Here is a 27,557-nt window from a genome sequence, read left to right on the forward strand (position 1 = left end):
CCCCTTCATAGGGAAAGAACAAGGGAGACGTGCAGGAAAAGGCTTCATAGCCCACTTCCACAAGGACATCTCACTTGCCCAGTGACACCGCACAGTACCAGTCTCCTGAAATGTGAGGTCAGAGCTGGATGCACCCAACTCCTTCAGGTGAAAATAAGCACTTTCTTGTCTCCCTCACCTTCCAAGCTGCTCTCTCTCTCCCCCTTTGGTGGTTCCTGGTTGCTGTCACTGCTGTTTACTTCATGTGCCAAAGTCCTGAGTAGTCCTAGAAGTTAGTGGGTTATTTCTTCACGGGGTTATGGCATGTGCCAACCTAAGGGAGTCCAGTCAGGGTATCTTAGTCGAAGATAAAGACAGAATGCAGATGTCACTGAGCTACTCACTAATGCTGTGTGGGCAGAAGGAGTGTTGAAAAGAATGGACATGCTTGTCACAAGCACCCTTAACTGTGTTGTATCAGTCTTTGCAAGAGGGTTCCAGGGAGTAAATTTGAGGACAAGTGTACTTAATACCAGCACCTGCCTCCCTAGTAAATGAACCAGGGATCAGCTGACTCTTGTGCCATTGTATGCCCCAGGCTTCTTTCCAAGCTATTGTCACCAGCCACATTCACTTTGCTTCTTATACCCTGTCACACATAGCTACTAAGACCCATCCAGAAAGGGCTTTGGCCTAGTGCTTCCAATCTCAAACTGGACAAACGATGCCCTTTTGGGCCTGTAGCACCTGCTGTGGGGTTTTCTCCAGCAGGTGGAGGTGACCAGAAACAAGATCTGGGAAAACAAATTGTCTCTTGACCATTAAAAACCAGAATGAGGGGCCTGAGGAGATTCAGTGGTGGCAAGCACAAAGCTCTAGGTTCAATCCCAACACTGCCAAAAAAAAAAAAAAAAAAAAAAATTCAAATCATTTTGGAACTAAAACTATATTTGGGCTGGAGATGTAGCCCAGTAGTTTGTGAGACACCCTGTTTCAACCCCCAGTACTTCAAAAAATAAAAGCCAGAATGAAGACAGTGGAGTTTGTATTTTATATTGAAGTTGGCAGCAGCTGAATTAAGTGCTTCAGTGCTTCCCAGGGTTGCAGTTGCCAGTGATACCCAGGTCTCAGTTTGTAAGTGAAATGCTGCTTGCCAGCTTCCAGCGCCCATGCTCTAATGCCCAAGCCCTTTCATTCCTTCCTCCCCCCCCCCCCACACACACATACACCGCATGGCCTTGCCCACACATGCATCCTCTAGAATAGTTTGCAAAAGCTCTTGGATTTCCCTCCTGGGAAAGTGCATGGCAACTGCTCCAACCTGCTCTGTGGTTGACGTGGTTCAGACAGTCCCTGTGTGTGATTCGAGGCCAGAGGGATTGCATGAAGTAGATTTCACTTCCAGGAAGGCTGTTTTCCAGATCTGGGCTTCTGCTCTGGTATCTCAGATGGAAATATTTGCCCATCCAGATGGACTTTTACAGAATACTTGACCACCAGTACTGGACTGCTGAACCCAAGACAGTTGTCAGCTGGAACAGTGTGGATGGTCCCCAGCATTGCATGGTGAGTAAGGTAAGAGAGTCAGTAAATACTAAGTGGATCCCACCAAGGATGTGTTGCAATGCCTGGTATGTGTCCTGATGAAAGGATGCTCCAGATTTGTCTGTAAAGCTAAGTTAATTATGACCATGATGACCCCCCACTACCACCACCCTTCTTTTTTTATTTTTATTTATTTATTTTGCGAGCACAGAGAGGAGAGAGAGAGAGAGGATGGGCACACCAGGGCCTGTAGCCACTGCAAACGAACCCCAGGTACATGTGCCCCTAGTGCATCTGGCTTACGTGGGTTCTGGGGAATCAAACCTGAATCCTTTGGCTTTGCAGACAAACACCTAACTACTAACCCATCTCTCCTACCCTCCCCCCTCTTTTTTTTTTTAAAGACAGGATCTCAGCCCTGGCTGGCCTTGAATTTGGAGTGATCTTCCTGCCTCTGCCACCCAAGTGCTGGGATTACAGGCATGTTCCTCTATGCCCAGCTACATGATGCCTTTTCTAATAAGTGGTCTTGTTCACTACCAAACAACCCTACAGGTGGTATCTCTGGTTGCTTCCTTAGATGTCCATGGGAGGAACCAGGCATATGGGGCCAGGACTAAGCACATGTTGGCTTTGGGTGACCCTGCCACAGTGCTTTCCAGAGGGCTACTAGCTAGTTGCTGCCCACTAACAGTACAGAGCATGCCCTTGCCTGCCAGATTTCAAGGTGAGCTAGAGCTCATTCAAAGGAAGAAGCTGGGTCAGAAATGTGTTTCCCTTCTGTTATGTTCATCCTAACCGCAAGGATACTCAAGAACTGCTGACTGAGACCCATTTCTAGGCCCAAATAAAAAGTCTTCCTCCTTGGAAATGGGACTCCTGTGCCTCATGGTCTGTGGCTGTAACCTCCCTTCTTATTCCTCAGGCTAAGCCTGGGAGGCAGTGGAAAGCACACAGCCGAAGCGTCTTACCTGGTCTGAGCTAGCTTCTACATGATATGATGCATTTCAGTAGCTTCCTCCCTTGGTGCCACATCCAGTCCATCAGCAAGTGTTCCAGGTGCCAGTTGTCATTTCTTTTTTTTTTTTTTTTGGTTTTTCAAGGTAGGGTCTCACTCTGGTCCAGGCTGACCTGGAATTAACTCTGTAGTCTCAGGGTGGCCTTGAACTCATGGCGATCCTCCTACCTCTGCCTCCCGAGTGCTGGGATTAAAGGCGTGTACCACCACGCCCAGCAGTTGTCATTTCTTATGCTTCAGTCATTCCCAGGCCAACCTCCACAGCTGCTCTGCCTCTAATCTTGCCCAGCAGTATGATCACACCCAGAAAAAGGCTCTTTCCCCATGGTAACCATGTCCCTTTCCTCTAAAAAGTCAAGAGCTCCCCATTCCCTCTAAACTCTTAAGGCCTGTGGGCCTTGCAAGATCCGTGCTTGCCCACCACCCTCCATCCCTTTACCTCACTTTATGAGCCACCTCTGCCTGACACACATACGCTCTTGATTTGTATTTGTTTCCTCTGGCCTTCACTAGATTATAACCACCCATCGTACCCCCCCCCCCCCGGAGGCATTCTATGTTCTTGGTACACACATGGCCCAACACCTAGTATATTTTCAGCAAATAACTGGGCAGATGAAACTGTAATGGAGATGAGACCTTTTTTTTTTTTTTTTTTTTTTTGCTATTTTGTTTGTTTTTATATTTGTATTTATTGGCAAGCAGAGAGAGAATAGGCACACTAGGGCCTCTAACTGCTGCAAATGAACTCCAGTACCACCATGTGCATCTGCCTTATGTGGGTACTGGAGAATTGAACCTTGGTCTTTACAGGCAAGCACCTTAACCACTAAGCCATCTCTCCAACCCAGATTTTCAGGTTTTTTTTAAAACTTTTTGCTTGTGTATATGTGTGTGTGTGATGTGGCGTATGTGGGTCGGGGGCACATGCATGTGTATGGTCTTTAGTTGTTCTTATTTGAGCCCGTGTCTCACAGTGAACCTGAAGCTTGCCATCATACCCCAGCGCCACCCCTCTGCCAAAGAGCTCCAGTGATTCCGGGGTCTCTGCTCCCCTAGGTGTCAGGCTCTCTTATGCCGGCATGCTTATGCAAGAAGTACACTTAACCACTAAGCCATCTCTCCAGCCTGCAATGAGACATTCTTTTGTTTTAATATTTTTTTACTATTTTATTAACTTGCAAGGGGGGAGAGGGAATGTGAATATGAATATGAATATGAATGGGTATACCAGGACCTTTAGCCACTGCCAACAAACTCCAGATGCATACACACCTTTGTGCTTCTGGCTTTACATGGGTACTGGGAAATCAAACCCAGATCATTAGGCATTACAGGCAAGTGCCTTAACCGCTGAGCCATCTCTTCAGCTCTGTTTTAGTATTTTTTTAGTTATTTCCATGTAGACAGGAGAGACAGAATGGGTATGCCAGAGCCTCTAGCCACTGCAAATGGAACTCCAGATGCATGTGCCACTTTGTGCATCTGGATTTACATGGGTATTAGGGACTCGAACTCAGGGTGTCAGGCTTTGCCTGAGATGAGGTAGATTATGGAAGTACGTTGTGTGATAAGCACTTGGAAACTGGTCCCTTCACCAAAGTAGGTTCTCAACCAGAGAGAAGTTTCTCCATAAGACACCAGGTTCTTCCGGCAGAAACTAAGGAATCAGTGAAAACGGGTGTGCTGAGGGAGGTGCCATGGTGTGAAAATGCTCCCAGCACTTGCCCTACTTGTGACCCTCTACTGAGCATCCAAGACCTTTGATGCCAATACTAGGCCTTGAGCTGCCACCAGTAATGCCAGTCACTGCCATGGTTTGATCACTAACTTTGTTCTTTATTTAGTTTGACAATGCCGAATATGGTTACCCATTCATAAAGATGGTAGTCGTGAAATTACAGTGAAATTACAATTGCACATGGGAAAGTAGATCCAATTACATGTGAGCCCTTGACTGCCAAGGCCTTTGAAGTCAGGGTGCTCCTGCTGTGGAAAAGGACCCAGGACAGAGGTGGGAGAGCTGACAGGAGTGGAGCAGAGACGATTTCTCAGAAGAGGGAGTTGGATTGTGAGGATGAGCATGGGTTGGTTCTGTAGGGGTAGGGGACACACACACGATTATGCATGTCTGTATGTGTGTGGTTGCACATGTGTGCACATACATGTGAAAGCCAAAAGTTGACTGTTTTCCTCAATCACTTTTCTGTGGGGTCTGGGAGGTGTTTGAGGCAGAGTCCCATTCTAGCCCAAGCCGACCTGGAATTCACTCTGTAGTCCCAGGCTGACCTTGAATTTAGCAATCCTCATACCTCTGCTGGGATTACCAAGTGCTGGGGTTAAAGGCATATGCCACCACACCCAGCTTCAATCATACTTTTTTTTTTTTTTTTTTTTTTGAGGTAGGGTTTCAGTCTAGCCCAGGCTGACCTTGAATTCACTATGTAGTCTCAGGGTGGCCTTTAACTCACAGCAATTCTACCTCTGCCTCCCGAGTGCTGGGATTAAAGGCATGCTCCACCATGCCCTGCTTTTCAATCATATTTTTTATTTGAGAGAGAGAGAGCACACCAGACCCTCCAGCCACTGCAAACAAACTCCCGAGGCAGGAGCCATCTGGGGCACCTGGCTTACGTGGGTGCTGGGGAATCAAACCTGGGTCCTTAGGCTTCATAGTCTTAACTGCTAAGCCATCTCTCCAGCCCCAATCACATTTTTTTTGTTGTTTTTTGTTTTTTCGAGGTAGGGTCTGTCTCTGGTCCAGGCTCAGGTCCTGGAATTAACTGTGTAGTCTCAGGGTGGCCTTGAACTCACGGCAATCCTCCTACCTCTGCCTCCCGAGTGCTGGGATTAAAGGCATGTACCACCACACCTAGCTCCCAGTCACATTTTTTGAGAGAAGGTCTTTTTTTTGGGGGGGGGGGCGGTTTCAAAGTAGGGTCTCACTCATTGTGGCCCAGGCAGACCTGGAATTCATTATGTAGTCTCTGGGTGGTCTTGAACTCAGGGTGATCCTCCTACCTCTGCCCCCCCCCCAAGTGCTGAGATTAAAGGCATGCACCACCACGCCCGGTTTATGAGAAGGTCTTTTACTGAACCTGTAACTCACTATCTTGGCTATACTAGCTGGACAGTAAGCCCTGGGAGTTTTGTTTCCACCTCTGCCACACTGGGATTACAGATTGCCTCCCTTTTATGTGGGTGCTGGCGATCCAAATTCAGGTCCTCATGTGTGCATAGACAGCACTTTACCCACTGAACCATCTCTGCAGCCCTCAAGAAGGAGGTGAAATGTTTTCCCATCCTTCTAGAGTCAAATCCAGTAAAGGTGTGGACAGGCTGATACGGCTTTGGACTTATGTTCCATTTCCTGCCTGATAGGATTTTAAAGCAGTCATCTAAGCTTCTCTGAGTCTTGGGTTCCTCATCCATTAGAGAAAATAATAGTAGCTCCCTCCTCCCATGCTCCCATGCTGTGGGGGTCAAAGATACCTGTAAAGCATTCGACTCACAGGAAGAACTTTATGATGATCCTAGTTGCCATCAGTGAAGGTTACCTTACCAGGGCCAGGCACTGGGTAGTTTACTAGGTATGATCTCCTTAATTCAGCACTCTTAGGTAAGACAGGTGCTCTGATTCACACATGCACAGAAGAGGAAACAGAGTTTGTTTTCTTCCTCCCTCCCTCCCTCCCTCCCTCCCTCCCTCCCTCCCTCCCTCCCTCCCTCCCTCCCTCTCTCTCTCTCTCTCTCTCTCGCCAATCTAGTCTAATTGGTGACCACCAAGCCAAGGAGAGACCCTGTCTCAAAGGAAGTGAGTGACATTCATGCAAATAACACCAAGATTGTACTCTGGCCTCAACAAACACATGCACTGCACTTCTACACATGAACATGCCACCATGCACACACACACGCCCCCAAATTAAACAAACAAACAAAAAAATAAGCCAGTCTCATTCTAGTAGAGGGCCCTTGTGCCATAGGGAAAGTTCAGGCTGAGAAGCCAAACTGCTGGGTACCAACTCTGGAAGCCTGGGAAGTACCTAGTGGGATGACCCCACATGACAGTGCACTAAGATGAAACTTAGTCTTGCGACCCAAGGTAAGATGCTGTCCACATGCAAGGCTTACAATGAGGTCAAAAAGCAGCTGTTTGACTCTGTTCTGCCCCACACGAAGGCCACGGACAGGTCCAACTGTAGAGGGTTTTCTTTCATGGAAGTTGCTGGAGGGCACTTTGTCCACAGGGAAAGATACTGGGCTCTGTCCACCCTCAGCAGCCAGTGTCTCCAAGAGACAAGCCAGAGAGTTGGAGATGGCTTCGTGGCCAGGCCTCTGCCTCAGAGCTATCTAAGAGTGAGAGGCTCCTGGAATAGAGAGCTAGCTTCCTGGGAGAACCTGCACCCCAGGAGTCTGTGAGACCCGGGGACACACAGAATCTCCCCAGGACTGGAGGTGGACCCACCAGATAGTTGGACTGGTCTGTCTGGGGTACTGCTCCACAGGGACAGAGGGCCCTGGGTAGAGGATGAATCTTGGATTCAGGAACTGAGAGTGGGGTTCAGGTAAAGAAGTGAGCAGCCAGCTCAGTGGGCCTCCTCCATGGGAGCATGGGATGAGTCCCTGGCACTGAACCAAGACCTGAAATACCCCTGAAGAGGAGCTCAGAACACCTGTGTGAGCTTCAGGAAGTCAGCAAGCCCTCCCTGTTCCTCACCTCGCCTTCTCTGTGACCATGGCCCTGACCAAGCAGGAGAAACTATCCCTCCTCTAAATGAAGTTCAGTCTGGACTCTGATGTGGGAATGATTTTGTTACTTGTTTTTGTTACTTGGTGGGGTGTTTGTTTTTGAGAGAGAGAGAGAATTGGCACATCAGGGCCTCTAGTCAGTACAATCCAACTCCAGACGTATGCGACCTTGTGCATGCATCACCTTGTGTGTCTGGCTTATGTGGGGAATGGGGAGTCAAACCTGGGTCCTCAGGCTTCACAGGCAAACACTTTAACTGCTAAACCATCTCTCCAGCCTTGTTATTTAACAGGTAATTTAGTTACAAGTTTTAAAAAATTTAATCTCTACTGCATCTCCTATTTGAGAACGTTCCTTCTTTCCCTCCCCACGGTGAGGCTCTTGTGTTTTTCCAGAGTTCTGAGTACGCACCAGTACTCTATGTCTAATCTAAGACACACTTTTCCACATTTTTATTTATTGCTGGGTGTGGTGACATACTTGTTTAATCCTCTTTAATACTCAGGAGGCAGAAAGGTAGGAGGATTGCTGTGAATTTGAGGTCAGCCTGTGAATACAGAGTGAGTTCCAGGTTAGCCTGGGCTAGACTGAGACACTACCATGAGAAAAGCCAAAAACAATTTTTAAAAATTATTTATTTCAAAGAGAGTCAGAGGGGAGGGATGTACCAGGACCACCCACCACTGCAAATGAACTCCAGACACATGTGCCACTCTGCATCTGGCTTTACATAGATACTGGGGAATCAAACCTGAGCCATCAAGCTTTGCAAACAACTGCCTTTAACTGCTGAGCCATCTCCTTAGCCCATTTTAATTTTTTTTTTTTTTTGCATATGTGTGTGATGCCAGGATCACTTGCTCTTTTTTTGGGGGGGGTGGGTTTGGGTTTGGGGTATTTCAAGGTACAGTCTTGCTCTAGCCAGGCTGACCTGGAATTCACTATGTAGTCTGAGGCTGGCCTCAAACTCTCAGTGATGCTCCTTCCTCTACCTGCCAAATCTGGGACGAAAGGTATGCACCACCACACCCTCCCAATGCCAGGGTCTCTTGATGATGCAAACGAACACCCATCTGACTTCACTAATGGCTAGGGAATTTAACCCAGGCCAAAAGGCTTTGCAAGCAAGAGCCTTTAACCAAGGAGCTTTTCCACATTTTAGCACCTTCAAAATTAGAATAATGCATTTTACAACCAAGCAATCATTATGTCATCAAAACCTTAATCATAGAGCCGGGCGTGGTGGCGCACGCCTTTAATCCCAGCACTCGGGAGGCAGAGGTAGGAGGATCGCCGTGAGTTCAAGGCCACCCTGAGACTACAGAGTTAATTCCAGGTCAGCCTGGACCAGAGTGAGACCCTACCTCGAAAAACCAAAAAAAAAAATAAAAAAAACAAACAAACAAACAAAAAAAACCTTAATCATCATGCAGTTTAATGAGCAGTGGTCTGTACTTCTTAGTGGTTCATAAATGAATGATGTCTTCATTATCCCTGGCATCTTAGGGTCAATGAATCTGCAGTGATTCTGGTTCACAAATGGCAGCCTGCCCACCCCATCCACATTTTTTTCATTTAACACTAGATTTTGGAGAACATTTGTTATGAACAACACATAGGTGTCCAAGTGCTTTGCTGCTATACACAGTGCACAGTAGGGCAGCATCAACATACCATTGTCTAGAGAAGTAAATGTCTGGATGTGGAGCTGTATCAGAGGGATAACCAAAACACTACCTCCCAGTGAAGAGTCTGTTTTCCCACTGATGACCAGCAGGGTGTGCTGTGGAAGTTTGCTGGTCAAGCAAGTGACCAACAAATTCTATAGTTCTGCTGATGCTAATAAATAAATAAATTGAGCCCTTTTCTGTACCTTCTCCCTGAATTATCTCTTTTTTTTTTTGTTTGTTTTTTTGAGGTAGGGTCTAGCTCTAGCCCAAGCTGATCCTGGAATTCACTGTGTATTCTCAGGGTGGCCTCAAACTCACAGCGATCCTCCTACCTTTGCCTCCTGAATGCTGGGACTAAAGACATGTGCCACCACACCCAGCCTAACTTTACTTTTTAAATAATGCAAGACTTGGGGGCTGGAGAGATGGCTGAGCAGTTAAGGCACATGCCTGCAAAGCTTAAGGACTCAGGTTTGATGCTCCAGGTCCCACGTAAGCCAGATGCACATGGTGACGCAAGCATCTGGAGTGAGTTTGCAGTGGCTAGAGGCCCTAGTGCACGCATTCTCCCCCCCTTCCCCCCCTCCTCTCTCTCTCTCTAAAGTAAATAAATAAATGAAAGTAAATCTTTTTTAAAAAAAACACTAAATTATACAAGACTTGGGAGGCTGAGGTAGAAGGATCATTGTGAGTAAAAGGCCAGCCTGGGCTACAGTGTGAGTTTCAGGTCAGCCTGGGCTAGAGCAAGACTGTGCCTCAAAAATAAAAACTATGCCAGTCATAGTGGTGCACACCTTTAATCCCAGCACTTGGGAGGCAGTGATAGGAGGATTGCTATGAGTTCAAGGCCAGCCTGAGCTAGAATAGAATCCCTGGAGCTTGCTGACTGGCCAGTTTAGCCTAATTGACGAGCAGCAGATCTGAAGAGCTGTTTCAAAAAAAAAAAAAAGGTTGACAGGGCTGGAAAGATGGCTCAGTGGTTAAGAACACCTCCTGTGCAAGCATCAGGGCCTGAGAAGGCTGAGAGACCTCTGAAGTTTGATTCCTAGGACCACATATCTATAACCCAGTCTGAGTCCTGTAGGGGAGCAGAGACCCATGAATTACCAGAGCTTGTGAAAGAATAGCAAGCTCCAGGATTGGTAAGAGACTCCAGCTCCAATGAGGATGGACAGAAACTCAATGAAGTGGGACACCTGATGTTCCACTCTGACCATTGCAGCTGAGTCACCCTGCCACAGGTGAGCTCATGGGATGCCACATGGGCACATACACATGCCTAAGACACACACATGAGCACAAACACACACACACACACGTTTTCTTAAAAGGTAGGGGTTGGGGAGATGGCTCACTAGTTCAAAGTGCTTGCTGCAAAAAAAAGAAAAAAAAAAAAGATGAACAGAGTTCCTGAAGAATGACACCCAAGGTTGTTTTCAGCTCTCCCACATACACACATGGACCCCCCCCCACATAAATATACATATACACATTTAAAAAACAACAAAGGGTGCTGGAGAGATGGCTTAGTGGTTAAGGCGTTTGCCAAAGGACCCATGTCAGCCAGATGCAAAAGGTAGTGCATGTGCCTGGAATTTGTTTGCAGTGGCTAAATACGCTGGAGCACCCATTTTCTCTCTCCCTCTGTCTGCCTCTTTTTCTGTTTCTCTCAAATAAATAAATATAAATATTAAAACTAATGATAATAGCCAAGTGTGGTGGCACACGCCTTTAATCCCAGCACTAGGGAGGCAGAGGTAGGAGGATCGCCATGAGTTCAAGGCCGCCCTGAGACTACAGAGTGAATTCCAGGTCAACCTGGACCAGAGTGAGACCCTACCTCGAAAAACCAAAAAATAATCCAAAACCTAATAATAATAATAATAATAATAGAGGATGAGCTGAAGGGATGGCTTATGGTTAAGGCACTTTTCTGCAAAGCCTAAGGACCCAGGTTTGACTCCCCAGAACTCACATAAAGCTAGATGCACAAGGTAGCACATGTCTTTGGAGTTCATTTGCAGTGGCTGGAGGCCGTTGTGTGCCCATATTCTCCCTCCCCCACCCTCACTGTCTCTGAGATAAATAAATGATAATAAAGGAGCAGGCTGTGATGGTGCACACCTTTAATCCCAGCACTTGGGAGGCAGAGGTAGGAGGATCGCTGTGAGTTTGAGGCCAGCCTGGAACTGCAGAGGGAGTTCTGGGTCGGCCTGGGCTAGAGTGAGACCCTACCTTGAAAAAACCAGTAATAACAACAATGGCAACAATGGACAAAAGACTCTTGCTAGACTCATGGAGAGACACACCATCTCCAACATGGTGCCTTTGGAGAAAATACCAAGTGTAGCGCGGCTTTTCTGGAACTGGTAATTTTCATGGTAAGTTTGGAATTCCAACCCTGGAATAATTTTCCACCGATAAGTCACTGAGAGAGGTCCAGCGCGACTGAGGCCTGGCTCCACACCTCGTGTCAGATCATGGTGTTGCAGGGAGGGGGATTGGCAAAGTCTACTTCTCTTGTGGTGGTTCTGATGTTGGAATAAGGATTTTGTAATTGATGCATGAAAACCATCTAGCACTGCATTTTGAAGTATCACCAAACTAGCAATAAATTTATCTTCTTCCCTCCTCCCCCCCGAGACAGGGTCTCCTTCTAGCCCAGGCTGGCCTGGAATTCATTCTGTATTCTTATCGTGGCCTCATGGCGATCCTACTGCCTCTGCCTCCCGAGTGCTGGTATTAAAGGTATGCACCACCACACTGGGATTTATCTTCTTTTGGGGGGGAGGATCCTTTTCTTTCTTCTTTCTTTTCTTTTCTTTTCTTTCCTTCCTTCCTTCCTTCCTTCCTTCCTTCCTTCCTTCCTTCCTTCCTTCCTTCCTTCCTTCCTTCCTTCCTTCCTTTATTTTTGAGGTAAGATCTCGCTCTAGCCCAGGCTGACCTGGAATTCACTATGTAGTATCAGGGTGGCCTCAAACTCATGGCAATCCTCCTACCTCTGGCCTCCCAGGTGCTGGGATTGAAGGCGTGCGCCACCACACTCAGCTTTTTTTTTCTTTGAAAGTGACAGAGAGAAGGAGGGGGAGAGAGAGAATGGGTGCGCCAGGGCTTCCAGCCACTGCAAACAAACACCAGATGCATGTGCCACTGCATTTGGGTTCACATAAGTGCTGGAGAATTGAACCAGAGTTGATAGGCTTTGCAGGCAAGCTCCTTAACCGCTGAGCTATCTCCCTAGCCCCAAATTTATCTTCTTAAAAATATTTCATTATTTTTTATTTTAGAGAGAGACAGACAGAGGGAGAGAGTAAGAGAGAGAGAGAGAGAGAGAATTGGTGTACCAGGGCCTCAGCCATTGAAGTTGAACTTCAGACACTTGTGCCACCTAATGGGCATGTGTGAAGTTGCACTTGCTTCACTTTTGTGTGTCTGGCTCACATGGGATCTGGAGAGTGAGCCTGGCTCCTTAGGCTTCACCAACAAGCGCCTTTCTGCTAAGCCCTGAAAGAAATATTTTTGTTTACTTGCAAGCAGAAAGAAATAGAAGGAAAGAAAATGGGCACACCAGGCCTCTAGCCATTGCAAACTAACTCCAGATGTATGTGTCACTTTTGTGTATCTGGCCTACATGAGTACTAGGGAACTGAACTCTGCTAAATAGGTTTTATAGGCAAAGCCCTGAAAACCACTGAGTCCTCTCTCTAGCCCTTTTTAAAAATACATTTATATGCCAGGCATGGGGGAGCACACCTTTAATCCCAGCACTCGGGAGGCAGAGGTCGGAGGATTGCTGTGAGTTTGAGGCCACTCTGAGACTATATAGTGAATTCCAGGTCAGCCTGGGCTAGAAGGAGACCCTACCTTGAAAAACGTGTGTGTGTGTGTGTGTGTGTGTGTGTGTGTGTGTGTGTGTTTTCAAAAAATATTTTGGGGGCTGGAGAGATGGCTTAGTGGTTAAGCGCTTGCCTGTGAAGCCTAAGGACCCTGGTTCGAGGCTCGATTCCCCAGGACCCACGTTAGCCAGATGCACAAGGAGGCGCACGTGTCTAGAGTTCGTTTGCAGTGGCTGGAAGCCCTGGCTCACCCATTCTCTCTCTCTCTCTGCCTCTTTCTCTCTCTGTCTGTCGCTCTCAAATAAATAAAAATAAAAATTTTAAAAATGTTTTTGTTTATTTGCAAACAGAGACACAAAGAGAATGAGTATCTTTTTATTTATTTTCCAGCATAGAAAGAGAGAGAGAGAGAATGGGCTTTCCAGGGCCTCCAGCCACTGCAAAAGAACTTAGATGCATGCGCCACCCTATAAATCTGCTTTCCGTGGGCACTAGGGAATCAAACCAAAGTCCTTAGGCTTTGCAGACAAGCACCTTAACCCCTGAGAAATCTCTCCGTGTTTCTCTCTCTCTCTCTCTCTCTCTCTCTCTCTCTCTTTTTAATTCAGCATTTTCCAGGTTGGATTTAATTCAGCTTGATTCGTGAATGCACATCAGGAAAAGCTTCTAGATATGCCTATTTCTGTCAGGACAAGGTCTTTGTATTAGTTACTTTCTCTTGCTGTCCAAATCCCTGATAAGAAGCAGTTTATGGAAGGAAGGAAAGGTTAGTTTCAGGTTACAGTTCAGGGTTACAATCCATGGCAGAGAAGACGACATGGTGGCTGGAGCTCAAGACAGCTGCTCGCATTGGTCCACAGTGAGGAAGCAGACAGCGATATATCCTAGTGCTCAGCTTGTTTTCTCCTTTTGATGCAGTCCGGGACCCCAAACTAATCTAGGAAAATCCCCAACAGACATTCTGGGAGATTTGTTTTCATGGTTTCCTGCCAAACTGGCAACTATAAATTAACCTTCAGTCTTCTGATGCCCAGCAGGAGGGAAATCTTTTTTATTATTTATTTATATATTTATTTGGTTGTTTTCAAGGTAAGTTCTCCCTCTAAGCCCAGGCTGACCTGGAATCCACTATGTAGCCCCAGGCTGGCCTTGAACTCATAGTGACCCTTCTATCTCTGCCTCCCAGCACTTAAAGGTATGTGCCATCACACCTGGCCCCTGTTTTTTTTTTTTTAATTGTTTTTTCCATTCAATTATACTTCAACCCCCTAGAAATGCTTGTGAGGGTGACAGTAATGGCTACACCTATGAGATTTTGAAATTGAGAAACTTGATCTGGCCAATTACATGCTAACACAAAATAACAACATTCTCCATGGGATTGTTTCAAAATTCTGATTATTGGGGGCTGGGGAATTGGCTTAGGGGGTAAGAGCACTTGCTGCTCAAACATGAGGACCTGAATTCACTCCCCAATATCCATATTTAAAAAAAAAATGCTGGACCAGCCGTGGTAGCACATGCCTTTAATCCCAGCACTTAGGAAGAAGAGGTAGAGGATCTCTGTGAGTTTGAGGCCAGCCTTGGACTACAATGTGAGTTAAAGGTCACCCTGAGCTGGAGTAAGACCGTACCTTGAAAATAAAACAAAAAACAACAACAACAAAATACAGCTGGTCACGGCTTCATGTGCCCATAACTTCAGTGCTAGTGGGGGAGGCAGGGACAGGAAGATCACTAGGGCTCCCTGGTTAGCTGGTCTAACTGAAAAACTGAAGAGCACCACACCTCAGGGAAATAAGGTGGAAGAGTGATGAAGGAGGGACATCCAAGGTCTTCCTCTGGCCTCTGCAGCAGGTACATAGGGCACGTGCATCTGCATACACATGTGCATCCTACACACACACACACCAAAAATTACAAAAAAAAAAAAAAAAAAAGATTCTAGGGCTGGAGAGATGGCTTAGCAGTTGAGGTATTTGCCTGTAAAGACAAAGAATCCTGGTTCAACTCTCCAGGACCCATGTAAGCCAGATGCACAAGGGGGTGCATGCATCTGGAGTTCATTTGCAGAGGCTGGAGGCTCTGACACACCCATTCTCTCTCTCTCTCTTTCTCTGTGCCTCTTTCTCTCAAATATATTTTATTTTTATATATATTTTAAGGTCAAGGGCTGAGGTAGTAGTTCACAAGGCCCCTGTCCAGCACCTCCAAAAAGGGGACTGGAAACAAATGGAAAAATGGAAATTTAAAGCAAAATAGTAATGCTAGAACTGAAAAACCAACAATAACAACAAAACAACCTTTTTTAATTTATTTTTTTGTTTGTTTGTTTGTTTTCAAGGTAGGGTCTCACTCTGGTCCAGGATGACCTGAATTAACTCTGTAGTCTCAGGGTGGCCTTGAACTTACGGCGATCCTCCTACCTCTGCCTCCCGAATGCTGGGATTAAAGGCGTGCGCCGCCATGCCAGGCTCTAAAACAACCCTTTGAGAGCCAGGTGTGTTGGCTCACACCTTTAGTCCCAGTATTCAGGAGGATCACTGTGAGTTCAAGGCTAGTCTGGAATCACAGAATCACAGAGTGAGTTTTAGGTCAGCTTGGGTTAGAGTGAGAACTCTACTTCAAAAAAAAAAAGAAAAAGAAAAAAAGAAAAAAAACCGACAAAACAAAACCCCTTTTAGGACGGGGAGAGTAGCACATTGGTAAAGCATGCACTTAGTAGGTGTGAGGCCTGGGTTCTACCTCCAGTATGCATATGAAAATTTTCACTAATGCCTAATAAATGCACTCGGGTAAACAGGACACATCAGTCCTTGAACCCACTTATCTCAGACCTGTGCTGTATATTGTCACTAATGGCTGAAATGATAAGCCACGTACTTTTCCCAAAGCTGCAGGAAAGACGTGGTACAAATAGGAGATTCTTGGGAAACCCTCACAGGAAGGGTGAACAGTATTTTGTTATGAATTGGAAAGGCTGCTGTCTCAAAGGCAGGACTGTGTTTGGAACAGAGGTCTGATTCAGAGCCACTGGAGAACCACTCGATTACAGGAGGAAAGTGAAGCAGTCCTCTTCCTCCTTCTCCTAGGCTTCAGGGAATGCTAGGCTCAGGAATTCCCATCCCTCCTGGTTGCTATCTGGCTTCAACATTTATCCTATTTATTTGTAGTCTGCTTTTCTCTAAGCAGTGGGGGGGCACTGTCCCTCATTTAAATTTTATCTATCAATATCATACTTTTCAAATTTATTTGAGAGAGAGAATGGGCATGCCAGGACCTTCAGCCGCTGCAAATGAACTCCAGACCCATGTGCCACCTTGTGCATCTGGCTTACATGGGTCCTGGGGAAATTAAACCTGGGTCCTTTGGTTTTGCAGGCAAGCGTCTTAACTGTTAAGCCATCTCTCCAACCCTCAATATCATGTTCTTTTTGTTGTTGTTGTTTTGTGTTTTTGTTTTTTGAGGTAAGGTTTCGCTCTAGCCCAGGTTGACCTGGAATTCACTATGTAGTCTCAGGGTGACTTTGAACTCACAGCAGTCTTCCTACCTCTGCCTCTTGAGTTTTGGGATTAAAGGCATGCACCCCCACACCTGGTTTCCACATTCTTTTTTTTTTTTTAATACATTTTTTGTTTATTTTTATTTATTTATTTAAGAGTGACAGACAGAGAAAGAGTCAGATAGAGACAGAGAGAATGGGCAAACCAGGGCCTCCAGCCACTGCAAACGAACTCCAGATGCACACACCACCTTGTGCATCTGGCTTATGTGGGTCCTGGGGAATAGAGCCTTGAACTGGGGTCCTTAGGCTTCACAGTCAAGTGCTTAACTGCTAAGCCATCTGTCCAGCCCTCATATTCTTTTTTGTTTTGGTTTTTCGAGGTAGAGTCTCACTTTAGCCCAGGCTGACCTGGAATTCACTATATAGTCTCAGGGTGGCCTCGAACTCAGGGCAATCCTACCTCTGCCTCCTGAGTGCTGGGACTAAAGGTGCACCACCTCACCTGGCTTTATTTATTTATTTATTTATCTCGAGGCAGGGTCTCACTGTAGCCCAGGCTGACCTGTAACTCAATCTGCAGTTCTACACTGGCCTTGAACTCATAGTAATCCTCCTATCTTTGCCTCCAGAGTCCTGCGATTAGAGATGTGTGCCACCACACCAGGCCTGAACTTTCTTTAGTCTCCTTAATAGCTACGTATTGCCCACCTCTGTGTCTGACCTAACATGCTTTTGATTATCAGGTAAAACCTTTGGAAGGCATGAACTTCCAGACCACTAGCTCCCACCAACTCAAAAGCGTAGCAAAACTAAGAATGTCATCAGATAGTATCTGAGACTTTTTTTTTTTTTACAGAGTTTTCCATCCTTTGCTGTAACCTGCCTGCCTGCCTGATGTTCCCACCAACAGATTTGGAAAACACCTTGATTTATGACTTTGTTTTGCTCTGTAACTATAAAAACTTCATTAAACTGCTTCCACATTGGAACATGTTATTTGGGGCAACCTGAATCCGAGTTTCTAGGCCATGGTCACTTGTGCTTGGCTCAAGAATAAACTACCTCTTATTTGTTTGAGGTAAGAGCTGTGTTTTGTGCAGACAAAAGAGTACCACAGAACTTTAAGGTCATGTTCAAAGCACTACCAAAGCACATGCTGGTGGACAAGAGGATTGGATATTTTACCTTTCTCCTTCAACTCATTCTCACCCAGCTGGTTGGTGTTTCAGGCCTTGGCTAAACCTGGCTATCTCTGGAATGACTTTACACACTCCAGAGGAAATGAAGCATCTCGGGCTGGAAAGACAGCTTAGTGGTTAAGGTGCTTGCTTTCTAAGCCAAAGGACCCAGGTTTGATTTCCTAAGACCCATCTAAGCCAAATGGACTAGTTGACACACGTGTCTGGAGTTTGTTTGCAGTGGCTGAAGGCCCTGGTGCACCCATTCTCTTTCTGCCTCTCTCTTTCAAATAAATAAAACAAAATTTTAAAAAATCAAGCATCTCTATTATATGTTCTTTTCTAAAATTTTTAAAAACTTATTTGCGAGTGAGAAAGAGGGGAGAGAGAGAATGATGTGCCAGGACCTCTAGCAACTGCAAATGAACTCCAGATGAATGCTCCACTTTGTGCATATGGCTTACGTGGGTCCTGGGGAATTGAACCTGGTCGTTAGGTATTGTAGGCGAGCTCCTTAACTGCTAAGCCATCTATCCAGCCCTGCTATATGTTCTTCATAGCATGGCACCATGTGTTGCCGTTGTCAATTATTATAACTATTACGAAGAATTGAAATTTGACACTCATCCATGTGGCTGTTTCTTCCAGTCTTTCACAGGCTCAGTATGTCTTCCACCGCTCTAATCCCCCAGCACCTAACACAGTGCGCGACATACAATAGGGCTCAATCTGAGTATGTTTGCAAGCTATGCGAATGGAGTGAATGGAAGGCGGCCTTCGTGCAGGATGCCTTTCCCCAGTGAAGAGGCCCGAGCCAGAGCCATGTACTGACTGTCACCACATCCTCTTCACAAGGATGAGCAGCTCGCTCGCAAGCGTGTTCCAGGGCGGACCCTCGCCCCCTATTATTACTACTATTTCTCAGAGCGGAAGCATAATCAGCGGAAGGCAGGGAGGGGCGAGCACCACCGGGCCCCTTCAACACAGCTGCATCCGGGGGCCTGGGGCTTCCGGTCCCTCCACCCGGCGGCCTGAGTTTCCGGGACGTGGGCGCCGCGCGCATGCACGCACGTAGGGCGGAGCTTGAGGCGGCGCGCGCGTGCGCAGGAGACGCGCCGAGGGACTAGACAGAGCTGCTGAATCGCCGCCAGGACCGCTCCGGCTGCACGCCGCCCGCCCCGCGTCCGCCGCCGCCGCCGCCGCCGCCGCCGCTGCCGCCATGGGAGTGCAGGTGGAGACCATCTCCCCCGGAGACGGTGAGTAGACGCTCGCGGGCCGCCGCCGCCCTCCCTCCGCCGCCGCGCATCCGCTCACCGTGCCGTCTGTCTGTCTGTCTCCCCAGGGCGCACCTTCCCGAAGCGCGGCCAGACCTGCGTGGTGCATTACACCGGTGAGTCTGGCGGGCCCCACCGAGGCGGGGAGAGGACCGGGCAGCTAGCCCCGGGGTGGGAGGCCGGCTGCAGTGGGCCTCGGTGGTGGGAGGGGGGCGGTCCGGGGCGTGGCGGCGGGGAGGCCCGCGTGGCCCGCGGCGGAGGCCTGGGCGGTGGCCGCGCCCCGAGGGACAGCTTGGGGGCAGTCGGAGCCCGCGGTGGACACTAGCTGCAGTTAGTGTCCCTCTCTCTCTCAACATCCTTAAGTGGTTCTGGACCCCGGGTGTCCCCATGAAGCCCACTGCCCAGATGAGGAAACTGAGACTGGGCGAGGCAAAGCGCTTGGCTTTAAAGGTCACGCGCTCACGAATGGGTAGTGTCCTGGCGCAAAACCCTTTAAAGAAAGATCTGTGCCGTTTCTGACTCCCGATTGGTAACCTTCTCTTTGCTTGGGCCTTCCCTTAATGGTGATAATGGGCGAAATAGCTACTCTTTTCCTCCAGAAAACTTGAAAACTACCCATTCTCTAAGACGTTACCGTGGCTGCACCTGACCTTGTTGGAAATAGATATGCATGATCATCTTCCTCCACTTGAACCTGCTGCAGATCTTAAGCTCCTGTGGCAGTGACGGCCCAGGCCTACCAAAATAATGCACCATGTCATTTAGCGTGCCATCCTTTCTAGGAGTAGAGTTTTTTCTCATCCCAGTTTTAAAGGTAAAGGAAACAGGGTGGGGGTGGGCTCACAGGGCGATATGCAGTAACTAAACCAAAGGAAATTTTAAGCGGACCTTCGCAGCCATAATGGACGATCACGACTGTCTGCCCTGGTACCTTTTTACTCCATGTCCTTACAAGGTCCTGGGTTGTTGGTGGGGGTGGCTAGCTGGCTGTGACTCCAGAGCTGTGAGCTACTGGCACCGCGAGGTGGGTGAGTGCTGTAGTCACTGCTGTAGATACGAATCTCCTTTCCACCCCCTCCTTCCCCTTCCCACCCTTCCTTAGCTCTCCTTCCCTTCTCCTGGTCTTTCCTGTTTATTTTGCCTGTGCCCTATTCCCCCCCCCACCACCACCACTTTTTCTCTGACTGGTTAGACCAAGCTGTTTAAGGACCGTCACCTCTGGCTTCTCATCCCACATTGTGGGAGGATCCCTCTGGAGGAAAATGCCTTACATTGGGAAGGGGGAAAAGGCAGTTCAGATCCTTCCTCTCACGCCTGTTCCTTGTCCGGCTCATGTTGAGCAATGTGGGCAGAAGATGGATTAGAGCCTTGAAAAGGCACAACCGGGATTAAAATCCATCTAGGGAGAGAACAGACTCTTGAACAAAACTGAAACCGGTTGAGATGTTCATGTTTTAAGTAGCTGTTACAGGACCACAGTCAGCACCAGAGTCTGGGAGAATGGCTACTAGGGGAAAAAACATCAGTTTGGTCATTTCTTTTTTAAAAATGTATTATTTATTTATTTGAGAGAAAGAGGTAGATAGAGAATGGGCATGCCAGGGCCTCTAGTCACTGCAAATGAACTCCAGACACATGTGCCCCTTGTACATCTGGCTTACATGGGCCCTGGGGACTCAAACTGTGGTCTTTAGACTTCACAGGCAAACGCCTTAACTGCTAAGCCATTTCCCCAGCCCCTTTTTCGCTTTTTTTTAAGGCAGGGTCTCTAGGCCAGGATGACAATGACCAGCAATTCACTGTAGTGTCACACTGGCCTCAAACTCACATCCATTGTATGTCTGCCTCCCGAGTATTGGAATTAAAGGCATGTGCCACCACGCTGGGCTTGGTTGAATTTTTTTTGGTCAATTTTGATGGCAGGTTGAGAACAGTAGCCATTGCTTCCTGTTCACTGTATGTGTGAGTGTGATGGAGGCTGGTGAGAGGGTAGTTTCCATAATTCCCACAGGCCTCCCCCCATTCAGTTTGCTGGTAGCCACACTACAGTGCCTGGTTATATCTGTCCAATTCCCAAGACGTCCCCTCATTCTTGGCTCACCTGTGTTTTGGTGCTGTTGAGGATTGGTACGAGCGTGTAGGCAGAAACACATTTGACTGAGCCTCCTGGTGAAATGTCTCCACACAGCATGTCTGGAGCCTTTCCCTAAAAGAACATATGGCTTTGGGACCCAGAACATCATCAGGGCTCCCAGTGCCTCTTCAAGTCTGTTTTCTTCGCTGGTGGCACCCACCCACACTTTCCCAGAACAACAGCAGGACCCTGGCATGCATTAGAACAAAAGCTTTTACTTTTTATTTCATTTTGATTAGCTCACAAAGGCCTCAGTGAGAAGCCAGCTGTGCCTCACACTTGCGGAATAGGCTGTTCTCCTGAGGGCGGGTGGCTTTGTTCCTGTGGGTCTTTGCCACCAGTCTCCCAGGAAGAACCTGTTTGAGACCTGTGGGGGCGTGAGAGAAGTGGGTAGATGTGCTGTGAGATCACATCTGTAGCAGTTAGAGGCTTTTAAGTCACTGGGAATAGAATCTGTCTTGGGGGAACATAATGAGAAGGGAAGGCTATCATTAAAATTTGGGGGAAGGGTCTTCAAAGGAGGAAGCCCGTGGACTCCAAGAAAGGAGAAGAAACTCCCTTACCTTCTCTCTTCTCTCTCTCTCTCTCTGGTTGCCTCAGTAATAGACTGTTAAAGATTTGCATCTTTCTCTCCTACAGGCCCACCTCTCCCTCTACCTGTGATGTGGTTTTCCATTTCCCTTTTTACATCTGCTCAGATTGCTTGACTGTGTGAGACTGCAGTCCTTGAGAGGGAAGATATGAGTGACTCCAAGGTTTGGGTTAGGTGACCACTCTTGATTATGTCAGTTATAGCCAGGTGTCCACTACTGCTGAATTGAGATGATCCAGAAAAACAGCAGAGGAGTAAAGTGACCAGAAAAACCCACTCCTGTGTACCAGGGCTCAAACCCAGTGTGTTGTGTGTAGTAGGGAAGTGCTCTGCCACTGAGGTAAAGCCCCAACCCTCAGGGATATTTTAAATGCCAGTAGTAGGTGCCTTTATGCCACTTGGAAGGTTCTCCTGGTGCGTTCCATCAAGAAGTGTCCTGTACCTGCCTTTCTTTTGTAATGCCAGGGGAAAAATTAAAACATAGCAACTACTAAGAACTGTAACCTGCTTTGACTGAGGTGTAAGGAGGAGATGGGTAACCGACTCATGAAATTCTTGCGGATTGAGTGGATTAGTGGTTGTTCATACCTGATGCTTCCTCTGGTGGCTTCACCCTAGTGTGGAGCTTGTCCTGGCACATAGCTAGTGTTACAGTCCGGTTCGCATTGCTGTTAGAAATCACCCAACCAAGAGCAGCTTCTGGGAAAAAGAGATTTATTTTGGCTTACAGGCTCGAGGGGAAGCTCCACGATGGCAGGGGAAAACGATGGCATGAGCAGAGGGTGGACATCACCCCCTGGCCAACATAAGGTGGGACACAGCAACAGGAGGGTGTGCCAAACACTGGCAAGGGGAAACTGGCTATAAAGCCCATAAGCCGGCCCCCAACAATACACTCCCTCCAGGAGGCATTAATTCCCAAATCTCCATCAGCTGGGAACCTAGCATTCAGAACACCTAAGTTTATGGGGGACACCTGAGTCAAACCACCACAGCTAGGTTCACGTTCCTTTCATTCAACTCCAGCAGCTCACACCCTTGCCGTTACTAGAGCAGCCTCAAGCGAACTGAAAGTGTTTTTCTTATCATATCTTAAAAAAATAGCTACTCAGTGCTGAGGAGATGTTTCAGAGGCTAAAGGTGCTTGCAGGGCTGGCTAAGTGGGTAAAGTACTCGCCTGCAAAGCCGAAGGACCCAGGTTCAATTCCCCAGATCCCACGTAAGCCAGATGCCTGGAATTTGTTTGCAGTGGCTAGAGGCCCCGGCACATCCATTCTCTGTCATAAATAAATACCTTTTAAAAGTGCTTCCAGAGCCTGAAGCCTGGGTTCAATTCCTCTGTACCCACATAAAGCCAGATGCACAAAGTGGCACATGTGTTATTTGCAGCAGCAAGAGGCCCTGGAACACCTGTATTCATCTCTCTTAAAAAAAAAAAAAAAAAAAAGGAATAGTAACTAGACACCACGTTCTTGGGATTGGGCTTAAAACATCCTCCGTAGTCCCTGGAATCTGACACAGAACCCTCATCGCAGGGGCCTACCTCAGGTGATGAGGGTCCCAGGGCAGGTGTGGCCGCTTTACCTTTGCTTTTCTCAAGGCTCCTTTGCGCTTCTTCCCTGCTTTCTCATCCTCACTAGCTGTTTGGAGAGGGGCTGGAGGTGTGTGTTGTCATAAGGCAGGCAGGCTGAAGCTGTTTGGCCAGCGCTCTGGCAGGATTTTTTTTTTTAAAGCAACAAGCTGGGCATAGGATTCAGCCAGTGAACTAAGATCTGTGGGACTTAGCCTATAGCAAGAAGGTTAGTATAGTATGCCAGTGTGACGTGTCAAGCACGAAGAGGTATAATGCAGAGAGTAAAGCAAGGAGGTACATGGGAAGCAGAGTTTACTTTAGTGAGGGTCATTGGAGACGGTCCTGACAAGTGACATTATTACCCACAAGGTTGGAGAGTGGGTTGTGGCCCCTGGGGGAAGAGGATTCATGTGAGGCCCAGAGACTGGAGCAGATGATTTTGTGAAGGAGTGTAGGTGTAGGTGGTGAGCGATGGTGGAGCTTGGTTGTTTGTTATAAGGACATTGGCTTTTCCTGAGTCATATGGAAGTCACTAGGAGGTCTGGAGGTGACTTACATTTTAACCTCCCTCTGGCTTCTGTAGGGCACCAGGGCAGATACAAGACCCTGGTTGTATCCCACCTTGTGATAATGTCCCAGCCTAGGCCACAAGCAGAAGTAATGTAGTTGGCATGATTCTCAAAGAGGATGGACATCTTTTGCTGGGTTTACATCATCTTGTTTTGAAATATTTAATAAATATTAGAGAGAATGAATAGGGCCTCCTACCACTGTCAATGAACTCCAGACGCAATCACCACTTTGTTCATCCGGCTTCACGTGGGTACTGGGAAATTGAACCCAGACCTAGCAGGCTTCATAAGCAAGCATCTTTAGCCTCATCCATCTCTCCAGCTGCTGGGTTTCCATCTTACCCCTGCATCCAGTGGGCTCTGAGAGCAAATTGTCCTATTTTTCATGGCTTTTATGTGCCCACTGTAAAATGGGCACATTTTGAGGGAGTAGCTGGGGCATACGACAGTTACTCAGATTCCTTGTGTCCCTGGCCGATGGACCCCACTCATCTTTTGGGATAGAGTTGGAGAGAAGTAGATGTGTAATTTTGACACTGAAATGGCCTGGATTTGACCAAGCTTGCAAATGTAGTTGGCCGGGGCTGAGGCCTCTTCATCCTGTTGTACATGGGAAATAGATACCCAAAAAAGAGTGGAGTGAGGGCTCAGGCATCATCCCAGGCTGTGTTACCTAAGAAAGCCACAGCTCCTAAAATTGGGGCCAAGGGAGGTTTATTTGTGGTAGTTACGGCCACTCGTGTGTAAGAGGGGCTGCACTTGGCCTATACCACCTGAACTGAATTGGGTTAGGGTATTATTGGTTGTTTCCCATGTCCCTCACTGTAATGAGATCTTGGCATTGTGAACATGGATGCTGCTGTGGAAAAGTTTTTCCTCCAAGATTGCGATTCCTGAACTCAGTCATCCAAGTTCCATTATCTTCTGTGCACAGATAAGGAGGAGAAATTTTTTTTAGTACAGTTGTCTTACACCTAATCGTGTCTATGTGTATATGTCCATGGGGATGGTTTCAGGGAAATCCATGAAAGTAGAGCAGTGAATATCCATGCGCTATTACCTAGATGCCATAGTAGTTGATATCTAAGTCTCAGGGTGGTCTTGAACTCATGGTGATCCTCCTACCTCTACCTCCCAATTGTTGGGATTAAAGGTGTGCACCACCACACCCAGCTGGGTTTCTTTTTTCTTTTTCTTTTATTTTAAATATATTTTATTTGACGGGGGGAGGGTGCGCCAAGGCCTTCAGCCACTGTAAAATGAACTCCAGATGAGTGTGCCACCTTGTGCATCTGGCTAACATGGGTCCTGGGGAATCAAACCTGGATCCTTTGGCTTTGAGGGCAAATGCCTTAACCGCTAAGCCATCCCTCCAGTCCTCCCCCCCCCCACCTTTTTGTTTTTTTGAGGTAGGGTCTCACACTAGCCCAGGCTGTCCTGGAATTCACTATGTAGTCTCAGGTTGGCCTTGAGCTCAGTGATCCTCCTGCCTCTGCCTCCTGAATGCTGGAAAGTTGCCTTTCTTCTATTAAGATAAGGTAAAACAAATCTTTTGCTTTAGGGCTGGAGAGATGGCTCAGCTGTGAAGGCCCATGACCGCAGTGGTTAACGACCACAGTTCATTTCTCCATTATCCACATAAAGCCAGAGGCACAAAATGGCTCATGTACCTGGAGTTTGTTTGCAGTGGCTGGAGGCCCTGGCACATGCATATTCATTCTCTCTCCCTCCCTCCTTGCAAATAAATAAAATAAAACAATTTTTTAAAGTCCCTTCAATTATAGAATTTTTAATATTTATATTTATTTGAGAGAGAGGCAGAGAGAAAGAATTGGCATGTCAGGGCCTTCAGCCTCTGCAGGTGAACTCCAGACACTTGTATCACCTTGTGTATCAGGCTTATGTGGGTCCTGGGAATTGAACCTGGCTCCTTTGGCTTTGCAGGCAAGTACTTTTTTATCATCCTCCAGTACCTTTTTGACATGATTCTTTGGTCTCTCTGTTCTGGTCCTGGTATCAGCCTCTTCAGTGAGCCCTGTTTCCATTCAGTGGGTCCCATTAAACTTTTTTTTTTTTTTTTCGTACAGCCTTGTCAATATAATTCACATATCATAAAAATTCTTTTGTGACTGGGCATGGTGCTTTAATCTCAGCACTTGGGAGGCAGAGGTAGGAGGATCACTGTGAGTTCGAGGCCAGCCTGGGACTACAGAATGAGTGAAGCCAGAGTGAGACCCTGCCTCGAAAAAAAAACAGAGGGGTATAAAAGTCATTTACATAGACTTTCTTTGGCACTTGTGCATATCTAGCATGTGGCATGTGTGCAGATGATACACGCTGAGGTCAGAGGAGAAGGTCGGGTGACCTCTTTGACCACTGTCTTGCCTCTGAAGCTGTTTTCCGTCAGATTGACGATGCGAGAGCTCCAGTGATTCTGTGGTCTACACTCCCCACAAGAGTGGGATTACAGCATGTGTGACCACACCCAGCTGTTTACATCATGCTGGAAATTTAACAATCAGGCCTTCATGCAGACACCATTACCGCCTGAGCCATCCTCAGCCCTGCCCATAGACTTTATGGTTTTTCAGGGTAGGGTCTCATTCTAGCCCAGCCTGACCTGGAATTCACTCTGTAGTCTCAGGGTGGCTCCGAACTCACAGTGATCCTCCTACCTCTGCCTCCTGAGTGTTGGGATTAAAGGCATGTGCCACCACACCTGGCCCCAAAGACTTTTTAACAACTATTTTTAATGGTCAGAGAACTTGTCTATGTTTTGGTTTCTTCGAGGTAGGGTCTTGCTCTAGCCCAAGCTGACCTGGAATTCCCTGTGTAGTCTCAGGGTGGCCTTGAACTCACAGTGATCCTCCCAAGTACTAGGATTAAAGGCATGTACCATCACACCTGGCAAAAACTGATTTTTATGATGTGCTTATGTAAACTGGAACTATTTGTCTCTTGGAATTTTCACTTTCTGTCCCAAGAACAACACCTTGACCCATATGTGTTTTCGTGAGCACAAGTTTTTCCTTGGGGTCTCTGCCCCTTGGCTTAGATGCCACCACTCTGTATTCATGCCTGTCCCCATGGCCAGCCCCTTATGTCACAGAAATACTCTCTTTGGTGGTTTCCCCAGACCAAGTTGGCTGGTGTGATTCTCCATATGTCACACACAACTATAACAAAGTGCCTCATTGTTTCTTAGGTAGGCTGTGTGTAGCTAATCTTCCGTCACCAACAGACGGCGGGTTCCAGAGGCCAGGATCCTTAGTGTCTTCTGGAGTGTCTCATTCCTGCTGGATGCATCAGTAGATAAGTTGTGATGAATGAGCAGCTAGTGGACAAAGCCCATATTTCTGTTTGAATAGTATAAGGTTTCTCTTTCCTTTAGGTGACAGTGAGAAGGAAAGTACACACTTCTGGACTTGTTTGGTCCCTGTGGATTAATAGACTTGTAATGATTCCTCACACCCACTGTCCCCTTAGCTCAGCACACCAGGGCCTTCCCTTAGTCATTCAGAGATGGTTTAGGAGGAGGGTGAGTTCTTTCAGCCTTCCTGGGGAAGTAGGAAGGACACAGTTCCTCCCCTCATAGATCTTAACTTTACTAGAAAAGATGATAACAAATGGGATTGATATACAAAAAATGTAAGTATAGGACTGGAGAGATGGCTTAGCAGTTAAGGCACTCACCTGCAAAGCCTAAGGACCCATGTTCTACTTTCCAGATCCCAGGTAAGTCAGACACACAAAGGTTAAGGCAAGCACAAAGTCACACGTGGCCACTAGGTGGTACAAGCATCTGGAGAACAGTTGCAGTGGTTGAGGCCCTGGCACACCAGTTCCCTTCTTCCTTCCCTCTTTTTTCCCCCCACCCCCCAATAAAAAATGCACGAGAGGAGACAGAAAAAGTCAAGATTGGGCTGCA

At 47.3% G+C, this 27,557-nt stretch overlaps 1 protein-coding gene across 1 annotated transcript in view; it reads left to right on the forward strand.

The window, feature by feature from the left end:
• The first annotated feature begins 18,637 nt into the window (after positions 1-18,637).
• Positions 18,638-27,557, forward strand: part of Fkbp1a (FKBP prolyl isomerase 1A) — a 28,791-nt gene continuing 19,871 nt past the window's right edge. The window contains exons 1-2 of the mRNA XM_045157707.1: positions 18,638-18,740; positions 18,827-18,874. Of these exons, the coding sequence (XP_045013642.1) occupies positions 18,704-18,740; positions 18,827-18,874 (85 nt within the window). The 5' untranslated portion in view covers positions 18,638-18,703. The remainder of the gene's footprint in view (positions 18,741-18,826; positions 18,875-27,557) is intronic.

Source organism: Jaculus jaculus, chromosome 8 (genome assembly GCF_020740685.1).
Source record: "Jaculus jaculus isolate mJacJac1 chromosome 8, mJacJac1.mat.Y.cur, whole genome shotgun sequence".
NCBI classification, from domain to species: domain Eukaryota; kingdom Metazoa; phylum Chordata; class Mammalia; order Rodentia; family Dipodidae; genus Jaculus; species Jaculus jaculus.